The sequence below is a fragment of the Calonectris borealis genome, chromosome 36 (genome assembly GCF_964195595.1).
Source record: "Calonectris borealis chromosome 36, bCalBor7.hap1.2, whole genome shotgun sequence".
Classification (NCBI taxonomy): Eukaryota; Metazoa; Chordata; class Aves; order Procellariiformes; family Procellariidae; genus Calonectris; species Calonectris borealis.
Window position 1 is genome coordinate 5,001 of NC_134347.1, and position 14,000 is coordinate 19,000.

General features: G+C 55.1%; 1 protein-coding gene across 2 annotated transcripts; it reads left to right on the top strand.

Annotated features, from left to right (window-relative positions):
• Nucleotides 1-12,029: 12,029 nt before the first annotated feature.
• LAMTOR4 (late endosomal/lysosomal adaptor, MAPK and MTOR activator 4) lies at nucleotides 12,030-13,974 on the top strand. Of its 2 annotated transcripts, XM_075135120.1 has the most exons (4): nucleotides 12,030-12,121; nucleotides 12,786-12,866; nucleotides 13,138-13,255; nucleotides 13,583-13,974. In XM_075135120.1, the coding sequence occupies exons 1-4, from the start codon at nucleotides 12,119-12,121 to the stop codon at nucleotides 13,678-13,680; spliced, it is 300 nt and encodes a 99-aa protein (XP_074991221.1). In that variant the 5' UTR covers nucleotides 12,030-12,118; the 3' UTR covers nucleotides 13,681-13,974. The 2 variants fall into 2 exon arrangements, with proteins under 2 accessions (XP_074991221.1, XP_074991222.1); XM_075135121.1 differs by lacking the exon at nucleotides 12,786-12,866 and having other exon boundaries at nucleotides 12,060-12,121.
• Nucleotides 13,975-14,000: the final 26 nt, after the last annotated feature.

Consider the following 14,000-nt stretch of genomic DNA (forward strand, 5'->3'; position numbering starts at 1 on the left):
TATGGTCCGGAAGTCCATCTCTATGGTCCGGAAGACCTCTAAGTGTACTGTCTAAACTGGAATTTGCTCTCTATGGTCTGGATGTTTAGCTCTGTGGTCTGGAAGTCCTCCAGCTGTACTCTATGGTCTGGAGACTGCTTTTACGGTGAGGAAATCATGCAGCAGACTTCTGTGGTATGGAGATGAGTCTATGTTGTGGTGAAGTCATCTGGCTGTGTGGAAGAGACATGGTTCAAATGGTTTTAAGTGGTGCATTTATTTTTTAACCCTTGGTGTGCTAAAAAAAAAAAATTGCTAATTTGCATATTTTGTGAATTAATTTGGATAATGAGCAGTTAATTAGCATTCCAAGTGGGAGGGATGAATGGTTGCAATAACAGTAGATTATGATTATTGTAATCATTAATTACTCCCACTATAAGTACTAGTAATTTGTATATTTTAATAAAATTAAAAATATTAACTCTGGTGCAGCAGTAGAAAATGGCACAGTGAGTGGCAGCAATTTTTTTAAATTTTTTTTTTAATTTTTTGTAATTATTGCTGCCGAAGAGAATGCCATTTTCTACTGCTGCTATTTTTAAAATTTTAAATAGCAAACACCCAAAAACAAACCCAAAACAGGCCCAACACCAAGACAAACACAAAAACCCAGAAGACGCAACACAACCAAAACCAAGACAAACACAAAAACACAGAAAACATAACCTAACAAAGATGCACACAAAACCCCAGACAACACAGCACCCCCAAGATAAACACAGGAAAGGCCTCTAACCGACACAGCAAACCCACAAACAGAGACAACACATTGATGACAAAACACACATACACACAAAAAAAACCCAGAGACCAACATGGACAAAAAAGACATGGGAAACAAAACAGATAAAGAGACCTTTATTAAAACTTTGTTACAATCGTATTTTTATTACACCTTAGACCACTAATAAAGACTGGATTAACTACCACAATTAGCTCTAGCTGCAATTAGGATAATTAAACACAGCCGTATTAGCATTCCATCTTTACTGCACAGTTTGATGTGTTTCTTAGAATACTACTTAGATGCAATTTACGCCTGCTAGTGTCTCGTTAACATCGGTATTACAATCTGCATCATTTATGCCCAAGTAGTAATCTACATTTCTTTAAAACTATTCAAAGCTGCTACAACCTTTACACAACTACAAATACTTGAAATATACTTAGGAGCCAGGAACGCACAGGCATTCTTTTAACCGGTCCGTAGCTACATTTATCTATAGATATTGACAACTCTCCCTCTGTTGACTAATTCTCATTTAAATCGTCATTTGCAAAAGTTATTAGCGCAACAGTCCCTCAGAAAGAGCTGTGAACGCTTGTAACAATTCCCCCCCCGCCCCCCCCAACAGCTATCTTTACCCACAGACATTAACAACGCCCACCTGGCTAGGTACTTTCATTTGTTTTTTCAGTTATTACTGTGATTCCAATCAAGAAAAATTTCTGCCTGTAGTTTTTCTAAAAGTAAGTTTTACGTGTAAATTGGTCTGTTGCTGACTCCCAGTAAAATTTTCAATACCATTTTTTACATTTCAAATGTACTTTTATTTCCGAGATAAAAATTACTCTCTAGTTGACCAAATACTTGCAACAATTACATTTACTCGCTTCTCACTCATTATTTTAGAAAATACATTGCGCCTCTAAAAATTCATCAGTACAGCTGAAATCAGAGCCGTTATTTAGTACTTGCAACTCTCCACCTTTTCCACATTTCTCCCTCCCCTTATGTACTCTCTCTATCCATTTACACCTATAATGTCGCCTCTGCGAGGTAACATCGTCTCCACAACTTATATTCCTGGACAGAAAGCAATCGATCACATCTCGACAGGCCCCTTATATCCACACCTGCGCACAAAAAAAAAAATTACATCGAAAACCATCATTAGATCAGAAACGACAAAGCCCCTCAAAACAATTTACAATCCTGCCAATAAAAGGGACCTCAAGGATCATTCGGTCCAACCTTTCTTGGCAAAAGCACGGTTTAGACAAGATGGCCCGGCATCCTCTCTGGCCAAATCTTAAAAGTGTCCGATGTTGGGGAATCTGCCGCTTCCCTGGGGAGATTATTCCGATGGCCGATTGTTCTCTCGTGGAAAGTTTTCCTCTTGTGTCCAATTGGAATCTCCCCGAGAGTAACTTGTACCCATTACCCCTCTTTTCCCTGTGACTCCTTGTAAAAGGGGAGTCTCCATCATCTTTGTAACCCGATTTACCTACCGGAACATGGTAATGAGGTCTCCCCTAAGCCTTCTTTTCTCAAGACTACGCAAACACAGTTCTCTCAGCCTTTCCTCATGTATTGGGGTTCTCAGTCTCTTGATCATCTTTGTGGCCCTTCTCTGGACCCTCTCCAGCCCATTTACATCTTTTTTTGGATAGCGGGGACCGACACCGAACACAGCATTCCAGGTGTGACCTGGCAAGCGCCGAGCAGAGTGGGATGATGACTTCTGTATCTCTGCTGGCGATGCCCTTGTCGATGCAATCTGGCACCGTGTTGGCCGCCTTTGCTGCAGCAGCACGCCGTTCGCTCGTATCGAGCTTGTTCTCCACCGGGACCCCCGGGTCCCTTTCCGCAGCTGCTCCCCGGCTGGATAGATCCCAGCCTATACTGCGCTCCTGGATATGTTTTCCCAGGTGCAAGATCTAACTTTTAACTTCATTGAACTTCATAAGGTTCTCATTAGCCCATTCTTCCAGTCTATCCAGGTCTTCCTGCAGAGCGGCTCTCCCCTCCAAAGTGTCCAGTTCCCCACTCGCTTTGGTATCATCATCAAGCTTTGTCAGGATGCGCTCGATCCCATCATCCTCATCGCTTATGAAGCTATTTAAAAGCGCTGGGCCCAATATCGATCCCTGGGGGACCCTGCTTGTGACAGGTTGCCAGTTTGAAAAGGAGCTATTTACTACCACCCTCTGGGGGTGCCCCATCAGCAAGTTCTCCACCCACCAAACAGACCGCTTGTCTAGACCGTAACGCATCAGTTTCTTTAGGAGGGGCCTGTGGGAAATCATATCAAAAGCCTTGGAGAAATCCAGGTAGACCGCGTCCACCGCTCGCCCCACATCAACCAAGCAGTTACTTCGTCGTAGAAGGAGATCGGGTTTGTAAACAGTGATCTGCCCTCGATGAATCCATGCGGGTTTTTCCCAATCGTGTGATTCATTTGACTAGTGATATTACACAGGAGGATTCATTCCACAGCTTTCCCAGGGACTGAAGTAAGACCAATGGGCCTACAATTTCCTGGATCCTCCTTCAGGCCCTTCTTGTAGATGGGGTGACATTAGCCTTCTTCCAGTCTTCTGGGACATCACCCAACCTCCACAACTTCTCAAAGATTATGGAAAGCAGCCTTACCGCGACCTTCTTACGGTGCTATGCTCGCCTCCTCTGTCGCTCTTTGGTGCGCGGCTCATTCCTATGCATCTGCAAAAACAATAATATCAAAGTCACCCGGTTGCAGAGCAATAGCTTAACAATTCCAGAAGTCTTGTTTCCATGCAAGAATCAATCTGCTTCACTACCCCTGACTAGCCCCTCCCACACAGCTCGGCTCATCCCCATAAAACACCACCAAAAGAGCTGTCCACACAACCTACCAGCAGCTACTGAGCCCAAGATGACCGTACAACCGTTGCCCCAACGGTCTAGGCATATCAACATATTAACCATAGACTCTTATGGCTATTCCACCTACCCATTCCAACTCTACACCTCCAGGCAGGGCAGCTCCGAGCCAAACACACACACGCACAGACCAATGCTACATGGAACCCTACAAACAACGCGCCTCAAAGAGGAGAGGAAACTCTCGGCAAGAATGACGACACCCGGACGGAAGACACCCTTTGGCAAGATGACGCGTGGGACTGTGACGGTGATGCGAGGAGGCTCTGTGGCAACACCAGAGAAAGAGTAGAACATCACGGCCCGTGACAAGAAGTTATTCTCAAAATTGAGATGATGTACGCACAAGAAGCCTGGCTTCAAGACCTGAGAACCTAAGGATGCAGGAAAGAAATCCCAGTCCGTGAAAATGGACGGCTAGAGAGCTGAGCTGCTCACGCAGCCGGGAAGGATGCCGCAAAAGACGACCGTCCGGAAACTTCCAAGATGCAAGACCGATCCACGCTTTCAGCTTGTAACGCAAGGAAAAAGCGCCCTATTGGTGCTATGCCGACGAGTACAGGCGTTCGAGATCCTAGGGATGGCGCCCGAGGCGCGTGCCGCGCTCCTCGAGCGCAAAGAGGACATCGAGACCTGCGGAAGGCCTAGGACACAGAAGACAGACCACACAAACTACACAACAACAGACACAGGCTGGAACTGCCCTGCCCTAGCGTCGTGCTGAAGAGTAACCCACTCCCTTTAACTACCCAAAGGAGACCTGTTCCTGGACAGCCCTCTACCCTAAGTAACTTTAAATGCACCTTCCTGCAATTGCCAACCTTATCTCCTTGCCCCCTCCCCAGCCATCATCCCTCAACTTAGCTTTCAGAGGGCCAGGGGTCTGAATCCATCCTTGACAAAAAAACACATTGGCTAGCTGATATTTTCCTGCAGTCACCAGGTTCCTCTTCAGTATCTGGAAAAAAAAAAACCCAACACACACCAGCAGTAAGCATCGTGACAGTAGACGCCGCTCTCTTCTGCAACACCCTCATCCTCACAAGAGCCGTAGCATTGCGCTTGCCTGCCCCATGCCGATTCCAGAGGCGGACGCTGCGGCTGCCGTTACTTCTGGCACCTAAGATACCAAGACACTCAAAGTTACCATTGCGTTTGTGAGAAATCACCAGTCCCGTGCTCCTCCTCTCTACTACCCAGCTCACCTCAAACCCTGATCCAACTCCAAAGGCGGCCCGCACGGCACCTGCAAAACCACAGAGAAATGCTTCACTGAGTTGCCACGTAATATTTTGCTATTAGACACCAATCCGGCCCACAACCGCCTCACCTTCTCGGACCCCTCGTCAGCATGCGGCGGTGTCACCCCTCCAAGCCTGCGTGCGGCACCTGCAAAAACCCAAGCGAAAAGGCACGTGCTGAGATACTGCCTGAAACTGCAGCCTGCCCACACCGATTCGTGTCTCACGCTCCTTTACCTCGACAGCTCACCCACCCAGCCTCCGTCAGCTTCGGTTGCCACGTTAAGGTTTGCGCACCACCTGTAAGACCCAAACAACAAGGCTTGCTTATAACTTCACCAGCAATACAACACCTGAAAAATAACCGCTTCTTCAGCCCACCAATCACCGCTTACCTTGCCCGAGTCGGCTCCGGTGCCCATATCCCATGTCGCTCCTCCCTTCGCACCTTCAAATAAAAAAAAAAAACAACCATAATGTAATCATATAGCCACCAGTCACATCATCTCTCTAATACCATGCAACAACCCACCTTCTTACAGCACTCCGCACACCTCTCCTACGTCACCCTTTGGTGCGGGGCTTGTCTCTCCGCATCTGAAAAAGCAATAACATCAAACAAGTCACCCAGTTGCAGAGCAATAGCTTAACTATTCCAGAAGTCTTGTTTCCATTTAGGAATATCATTAAGAATCCAACAATACATCCTGCCGTTAATAAAAAAACTACACAAACAACCCACAACCTTTAAGCCCCAAACATATAAGCATTAACACCTTTGAGATTCAATCTGCTTTATGACGCCTGACCAGCCCCTCCCACACAGCTCTGCTCCTCCCCATAAAACACCATTGGAAGAGCTGTCCACACCACCTGCCAATGGCTTCTCAATCTGAGATGACTGTACAACCTTTGCCTCAATGGTCTAGGCATATCAACATATTAACCATAGACTCTTATGGCTATTCCACCTACCCCTGACTCTACACCTCCAGGCAGGGCCGCTCCAAGCCAAACACACACACATGCACAGACCGACGCTATACGGAACCCTATAAACAACGTACCTCAAAGAGGAGAGAAAACTCTCGGCGAGAAAAATGACACCTAAACGGAAGATGCCGTCAGGCAAGAAGACCTGCAGGGCTGTGATGTGAGGAGGCTCTATGGCAACACCAGAGAAAGAGTAGAATGTCACAGCCCGTGACAAGAAGTTGCTCTCAAAACTGAGAGGATGGATGCGCAAGAAGCTTGGCCTCAAGACCTAAGAACATAAGGATGCAGGGAAACAATCCCAGTCTGCAAAAATGGACGGCTAGAGAGCTGAACTGCTCACGCAGCCGGGAAGGATGCCGCAAAAGACGACCGTCCAGAAACTTCGAGACACGAGACCGATCCATGCTTTCAGCTTGTAACACAAGGAAAAAGCGCCCTATTGGCGCTATGCCGACGAGTACAGGCATTCGAGATCCTAGGGATGGTGCCCGAGGCGCGTGCCACGCTCCTCGAGCGCAAAGAGGACATTGAGACCTGCGGAAGGCCTAGGACACAGAAGACAGACCACACAAACTACACAACAACAGACACAGGCTGGAACCGCCCTGCCTGGCTCATGCTAACATCACACTGATAAGTAACCTGCTCCCTTTAACTGCCCAAGGGGAACTGTCCCTGGACAGTCCCCTGCCCTACACTGTCTTTAAAACCCCTTCGTGCGATCGCCAACCCGGTCCCCTCCCTCCCTCGATCCATCTCCAGCACCAGTGCCTCAACTTAGCTTTCAGAGGGCCAGGAGTCTGAATCCATCCTCTACAGCAAAAGCCACAGTCAGCCCACTGGGTTAATCCTGCAGTCGCCAGGTTCCTCTTCACCATCTGCAAAAAAAACAAACGACGCATGCACAACGGTGCCGCCAGGCAGCGTCACATCGGTCAACATGGACCTTTCCCACAACATCCCCCACCTCAGACGCACCGTTGCATTCCACTCACCCGCTCCACGCCGATTCCAGAGTCGGACGCTGCGGCTGTCATCGCTTCTGATGCCTAGGATACCAAGAGACACAAAATTACCATTGCACTTGCCAGAAACCACCAGCCCCATGCTCCTCCTCTCTACTACCCAGCTCACCTCAAACGCTGATCCAATTCCAAAGGCGGCCCACATGGCACCTGCAAAGCCACAGAGAAATGCTTCAGTTGCCGTGTAATACTTTGCTATTAGATGCCAATCCGGCCCACAAGCACCTCACCTTCTCGGACCTCTTCGTCAGCATGTGGCGGCGTCGCCCCTTCGAGCCTGCGTGCGGCACCTGCAGAAACCCAAGCGAAAAGGCACGTGCGAGATACTGCCCGAAACTGCAGCCTGCCCACAGTGTTTCCTATCATCCTCTCCTTTACCTTGGCCGGTAAGCTGTCCAGCTTCCATCAGCTTGGGTTGCCACACTGAAGCTTGCGCACCACCTGTAAGACACAACCAACAAGGCTTGCTTATAACTTTACCAGCAATACAACACCTGAAAAATAACCGCTACTTCAGCCCACCAATCACCGGTCACCTTGCCAGAGTCAGCTCCAGTGCCCATAGCCCACGTTGCTCCTCCCTTTGCACCTTCAAATAAAGAGAAAAATAGAAATACCATAATGTAGTCACATAGCCACCAGTCACATCTTCCCTCTAATACCACCCACCAACCCACCTTCTTCCAGTGCTCCGCTCGCCTCTTGACCATCGCCCTGAACAGCTCATCCCTCTGCATCTGCAAAAACCATATTGAATGAGTCACCCAGAGGCAGAGCAATAATTTAACAATTCCAGAGGACTTGTTTCCATGTAGGAATACTATCTAGAATCCAAGTATACATCCTATCATTAGACAAAATTTAGAAGTCAAGCATTTAGCCTTACACATACAAGCCTTAACACCTTTGGGACTCAGTTTCCTTCACTACCCCTGAACAGCCCCTCCCACATGGCTCAGCTCACCCCCATAAAACATCATTGAAAGAGCTGTCCACACAGCCTGCCAACAGCTACTGAGTCCAAGATGACCGTACAACCGTTGCCCCAACGGTCTAGGCATATCAACATATTAACCATAGACTCTTATGGCTATTCCACCTACCCCTGACTCTACACCCCCCGGTAGGGCTTCTCCAAGCCACACATGTGCACGGACCAACGCTACACAGAATGCTAAACTGCATGCTGCAAAGAGGAGCATAAATAAAATAAATAAAAAATAAATTAAAAACCAAAACCATATTATTAACCAAAACCATACATCTTGCCGCCTCTGAACACCCAATTCAAGTTTACTGACCTGGGGGGAAAAAAAAAAAAGCTGCATACAAGTGTGCTTTCTTCTACACATGCAGCTGAACCTTGACTGGTCCTGAAGCCCTTACCTTAACCAGACACCTCTGCTTCTCTAAACATCAAAACAAGACTGCCCAAAGAGCTTAGGCAGCTCGAAAGCTGCAGGAACAGCAGACCACCACCTCCAGAGAAGCCCAGCAGCAGAATGAGCTGCCTGAGGAGAGGCTGTAGCTCATATACCCCAGGCCCCGCCCACCACCCTTCCCACAATCCCCTGGCAAAGGGGAGGAGCGAACCACCAGAAGGGATAAAGGCAGCCAGAGGAGCAGCAGGGAGTTTTCTCACCTGCCTGAAGTTTACAGCATGCAAAGCACCAAACAGAGGAAGCCCCCCTTACAGCAAACGACCATGCCTGCTCTTTTACTACAACTGCATCTATTGCATCAGTAATGTGACCAGGTAGGGACTTAGACTTAATTTTTCTGGGGCGTAGACAGAAAAAGATAGATGTCCTACTAAGCTGCACGGGAAGGTAGATCATTCGATGCAATAAAAATATCATTCTTAAAAATTACGTGCCTTGGTTTCCTCTCAAAAACCCAAAATGCTGTGGGGTTAGACTTCATTTCTAGCAACCCCACGCATGCTACCTAACTTCTAACACAACTCTGTTACAGATAGGACTGAATGACAAAGCAGAATTAGATCCTGTAAGACTCCCTTCTCAAAGATATCTCTGGGTGCAAAGCAAATTATTTGATGTAAATCACCGATGATTCAGAGACCCCCAGGAGCACCCCAGGACCCCCAGCAACACCCCATGGACACCTAGAGACCCCCAAGAGCACCCCACGGGCCCCCAGAGATCCCCAGGAGCACCCCAAAGGCACTCAGGAGACACAAGGACTCCCCAAGACCCTCTAGGAGCACCCCAGGGGAACCCCAAGGGTACCCAGAGACACCTGGAACACCCCAGGAACATCCCATGGGCACCCAGAGACCCCCAGGAGCACCCCAGGACCCCCAGGAACACCCCATGGACACCTAGAGACTCCCAGGAGCACCAAGAGCCCACAGAAGCACCTCAAGGCCCTCAGGAGCATCCTGTGGGCACCCAGAAGCCCCAAGAGCACCCCAAGAACACCAGGAGCATCCTGTGGGCATCCATAGACCCCCAGGAGCACCCCAAGGACATGCAGAAACCCCAAGGGCACTCAGGAGACCCCAGGACTCCCCAAAGACCCCCAAAGAGCACTCCCAGACCTCCAGGGGCACCCATAGACACCTAGAACACCCCAAGACCCCCAGGAACACCCCATGAGCAACCAGAGACACCCAGGAGCACTCCCAGACCTCCAGGAGAACCCTAAGAACACCAGGAACAACCTATGGACACACAGAGACCCCCAGGAGCACCCCCAAGGGCACCCAGAACCACTCAGGAGACCCCAGGACTCTGCAAAGACCCCCCGGGAGCCCCTCAAGACCACCCGGGAGCATCCCAAGGGCACCCCAAGGCTACACAGAGACACCTAGAACCATCCCCCCCTGCAGGGGAACCCAGAGAAGCCCAGGAGCACCCCAAGAACCCCCTGAAGCACCCCAAGACCCCCGGGAGTATCCTGTGGGCACCCAGAGACCCCCAGGAGCACCCCAAGACCCTCAGGAGCACCCCATTCTCACCTATAGACCCCCTGGAGAACACTAAGACCCCAGGAACAGCCCATGCTCACCTGTGGACCCTCCGGAGCACCCCAAGAACCCCCGGCGCATCCTGTTGCCACCCAGAACCTCCAGGAGCACCCCAAGAACCCCAAGAGCAACTCAAGAACACCAGGAGCATCCTGTGGCACCCAGAGACCCCCAAGGGCACCCCAAGACCCCCAGGAGCATCCTGTGGGCACCCAGAGAGACCCAGGAGCACCCCAAGATTCTCAGGAGCATCCCAGGGGCAACCAGAGACCCCAAGGGCACGTAGGAGCACCCCAAGGGCACCCAGGAGCCACTCAGGAGACCCCAGGTCTCCCCAAAGACCCCCTGGGAGCCCCTCAAGACCCCCCGGGAGCATCCCAGGGGCACCCCAAGGCTACCCAGAGACACCTAGTGCCCCCCCACACCTAGACCCCCCCCTTCCCACACCTAGACCCCCACACTCCCCCCACACCGCATTCTCATCTACAGACCCCCTGGAGAACACTAAGACCCCCAGGAACAGCCCATGCTCACTTGTAGACCTCCAGGAGCACCCCAAGAACCCCCGGCGCATCCTGTTGCCACCCAGAACCTCCAGGAGCACAACAAGAACCCCCAGGAACAACCAAAGACCCCCAGGAGCACCCGTGGGCACCCAGGAGCACTCCATGGGCACCCTAAGAACCCTAGCAGCATCCTGTGGGGACCCCAAGGGCACCCAGGAGCCCATCAGGAGACCCCAGGACACCCCAAAGACACCCCAGGAGCACTGTAAAACCCCCAGGAGCATCCCAGGGGCACCCCAAGGCTACCCAGAGACTCCTAGAACAACCCAAGACCCCCAGGAACACCCCATGGGCACCCAGAGACACCCAGGAGCACCCTAGGGGCGCCCAGGAGCACCCCATGGGCACCCAGGAACCCTAGCAGCATCCTGTGGGCACCGCAAGACCCCCAGGAGCACCCTAAGGGCACCCAGAAACCCCCAGGAGCATCCCAAGGCCAGCCGGGAGCCCCTCAGGAGACCCCAGGACACCCCAAAGACCCCCCAGCAGCACCACAAAACCCCCAGGAGCATCCCAGGGGCACCCCAAGGCCACCCAGAGACACCTAGAACTGCCCAAGACCCCCAGGAACACCCAATGGGCACCCAGAGATGCCCATTAGGAGCATAAAAAGAACCCCCAGGAGCACCCCAAAACCCTCAGGGGCATCCTATGGGCACCCAGAGACCCCCAGGAGCCCCCCCAGGAGCACCCAAGGGCACCCAGAGACCCCCAGGACCCCTGCCGAGGCCCTGGCGGTTCCTGCCGGGGCCCTGGACCCCTGCCGGGGCCGGGGCTGTTGCTGCCGGGGCCCCAGGACATGGGCCGGGGCACATGAGGTCAGGGTGGCGGGTACGGGGTCGGGGGGGCACAGGGTGGGACATGGGGTCAAGGTGGGGGACACGGGGTCAGAGGGGGGGACATGGTGTCAAGGTGGGGGACATGGGGTCAGGGTGGGGGACACGGGGTCGGGGGGGACATGGGGTCGGGGGGGGACATGGGATGGGACACAGAGTCAGGGGGGACACGGGGTCAGGGTGGGGGATACAGGGTCGGGGGGGACACAGGATGGGACATGGGGTCAGGGTGGGGAACACGGGGTCAAGATGAGGAACACGGGGTCAAGGTGGGGGACACGGGGTCAGAGGGGGGGACATGGTGTCAAGGTGGGGGACACAGGGTTGGGGGGAGACACGGGGTCGTCGTGGGGGACACGGGATCAGGGCAGCACCCGGGGATGATGAGGCTCCGCCCTCCCCCGGGATGCGGGCCCCGCCCCACCGCGGCAGGACCAATAGAAGCAGCGGGGCCCCGAGGAGGGCGGAGTCTGTGGGATGGGGGGACCCGTCGTCCCCCGCGGCAGGCGGTGCCCTCTATGCAAATACAAGCGTGAATATTTGCCCGCGCGAAAGCGCTCAAGCCACGCCCTCTTCTCACCACGTGCTTTCCCAGCCGGCTCCCATTGGTGGGCGGGCCGGCGGGGGTGGGCCCTGTAGCAGGAGCCGAGGGAAGCGGGGCGGGCCGATGACAGGCGGAACCCTGCGCCAATGGAGCGGCGGGGCGGGGCGGGCGGGGGCGGGCACAGGGGGCGCGGCGCGGCGATCAGCTGACCGGGACGGCGCCGGAGCGGAGCCATGGTGAACGCGGCGGGGGGGGGGGCGCTGGGAGGGGCTGGGACCAGGGGCGGCTCTGAGGCACCGGGGAGGGGCTCTGAGGCACCGGGGGGGTTCTGAGGTACCGGGGAGGGGCTCTGAGGCACCCGGGGGGGGGCTCTGAGGCACCCGGGGAGGGGCTCTGAGGCACCGGGGGGGGGCTCTGAGGCACCGGGGGGGGGCTCTGAGGCACCGGGGAGGGGCTCTGAGGTACCGGGGGGGCTCTGAGGCACCCGGGGGGGGGGCTCTGAGGCACCGGGGGGTCTCTAAGGCACCCGGGGAGGGGCTCTGAGGCACCGGGGGGGGTCTCTGAGGCACCCGGGGAGGGGCTCTGAGGCACCGGGGGGGGGCTCTGAGGCACCGGGGGGGCTCTGAGGCATCTGGGGGGGGGCTCTGAGGCACCGGGGAGGGTCTCTGAGGCACGGGGGGGGGGCTCTGAGGCACCCGGGGGAGGGGCTCTGAGGCACCCGGGGGGGGGGCTCTGAGGCACCGGGGGGGCTCTGAGGCACCCGGGGGGGGGGGCTCTGAGGCACCGGGGGGGCTCTGAGGCACCCGGGGGGGGGCTCTGAGGCACCGGAGGGGCTCTGAGGCACCGGGGGGCGGCTCTGAGGCACCGGGGAGGGTTCTGACGGGCCCCCGCTGCCCCCAGACGACGGCGCTGACCCAGGGGCTGGAGCGCATCCCGGACCAGCTGGGCTACCTGGTCATCAGCGACGGGGCCGTGCTGGCGGTGAGGCCTGGGGCGGGGTCCCGGGGCAGGGCGGGGGGAGCAGGGAGGGACACCCGGGTCCCTGCGGGCTGGGGTGGGGGGGCAGAAGGGACACAGCGATACCTGGATGCCGGGGCGGGGCGGGGGGCGGACAGGCACTCGGGTCCTGGCGGGGTGGAAGGGGTACCCGGCTATGGGGGGGGGAGAGGGGAAGGGGTACCCGTTATCGGGGCACAGGGAGGGCTCAGACGCCCGGGTCCCACTGACGCTGTCTGTCCCCCCCCCCCCCAAGTCATCGGGCGACCTGGAGAACGACGAGCAGACAGCCGCCATCCTCTCGGAGCTGGTGGCCACGGCCTGCGGGCTGCGGCTCCAGCGCAGCCACGACCCCCCCTTCAAGCGCCTCTCGGGTGAGTGTCCCTGGGGTGGCCCCGGATGAAGACGGTGTCCCCCAAAACTGTCCCCAGGGCGGAGCTGGTGGCCGCTGCGCTCTCCCCAAGGGGATAGTGGTGGCACTGCTGTCCCCCATGTTTTAGGGGTGACCCCAAGTTATCCCCCCGTAGCGGTGGCCCTGCTGTCCCTAGGGCGGCTGTGACCGATGGTGTCCCCACCACACCGGATGGTCAGCCCAGGGTGTCAGTGGCCCCGTGCTCGCGCCGTCCCCGGGGTGGCGGTGTCCCCAGTGTCCCTGGGGCGCTGGCGGTGGCCCTGTCCCTGTATTCACCCTGTCCCCGCAGTGGTGTTCGGGGAACACTCCCTCCTCGTCACCGTCTCTGGACAGAAGCTCTTCGTGGTGAAGCGGCAGAACCACGTCCAGGAGCCTGTTGCCGTCTGAGACGCGTCCCCGCTGTCGCCAAGAGAGGGGACGGTCCCCCTCATCCTCACTGTCCCCAGGGCCTCGGGGGGGGAGGGTGACGACCGGCTCCCCTGTTCTTGCTGGCCCCAGGGCCGCGCAGTGACACCCGCTCGTGTCCCTGTCACCTCGAGGACCTTGGGGGACTCGTTCTCCGCGTCCCTGCAGTCCCCAAGGCCACATGGTGTCCCCCACGTGGCTCGGGGCCCCGCGGTGTCACCCCCCCACGCACACTGTCCCTCTCTTGAGGCAATAAATTATGTCCTGGTCCCCCCATCCAGCTTCTTTGGGGGAGGTACGGG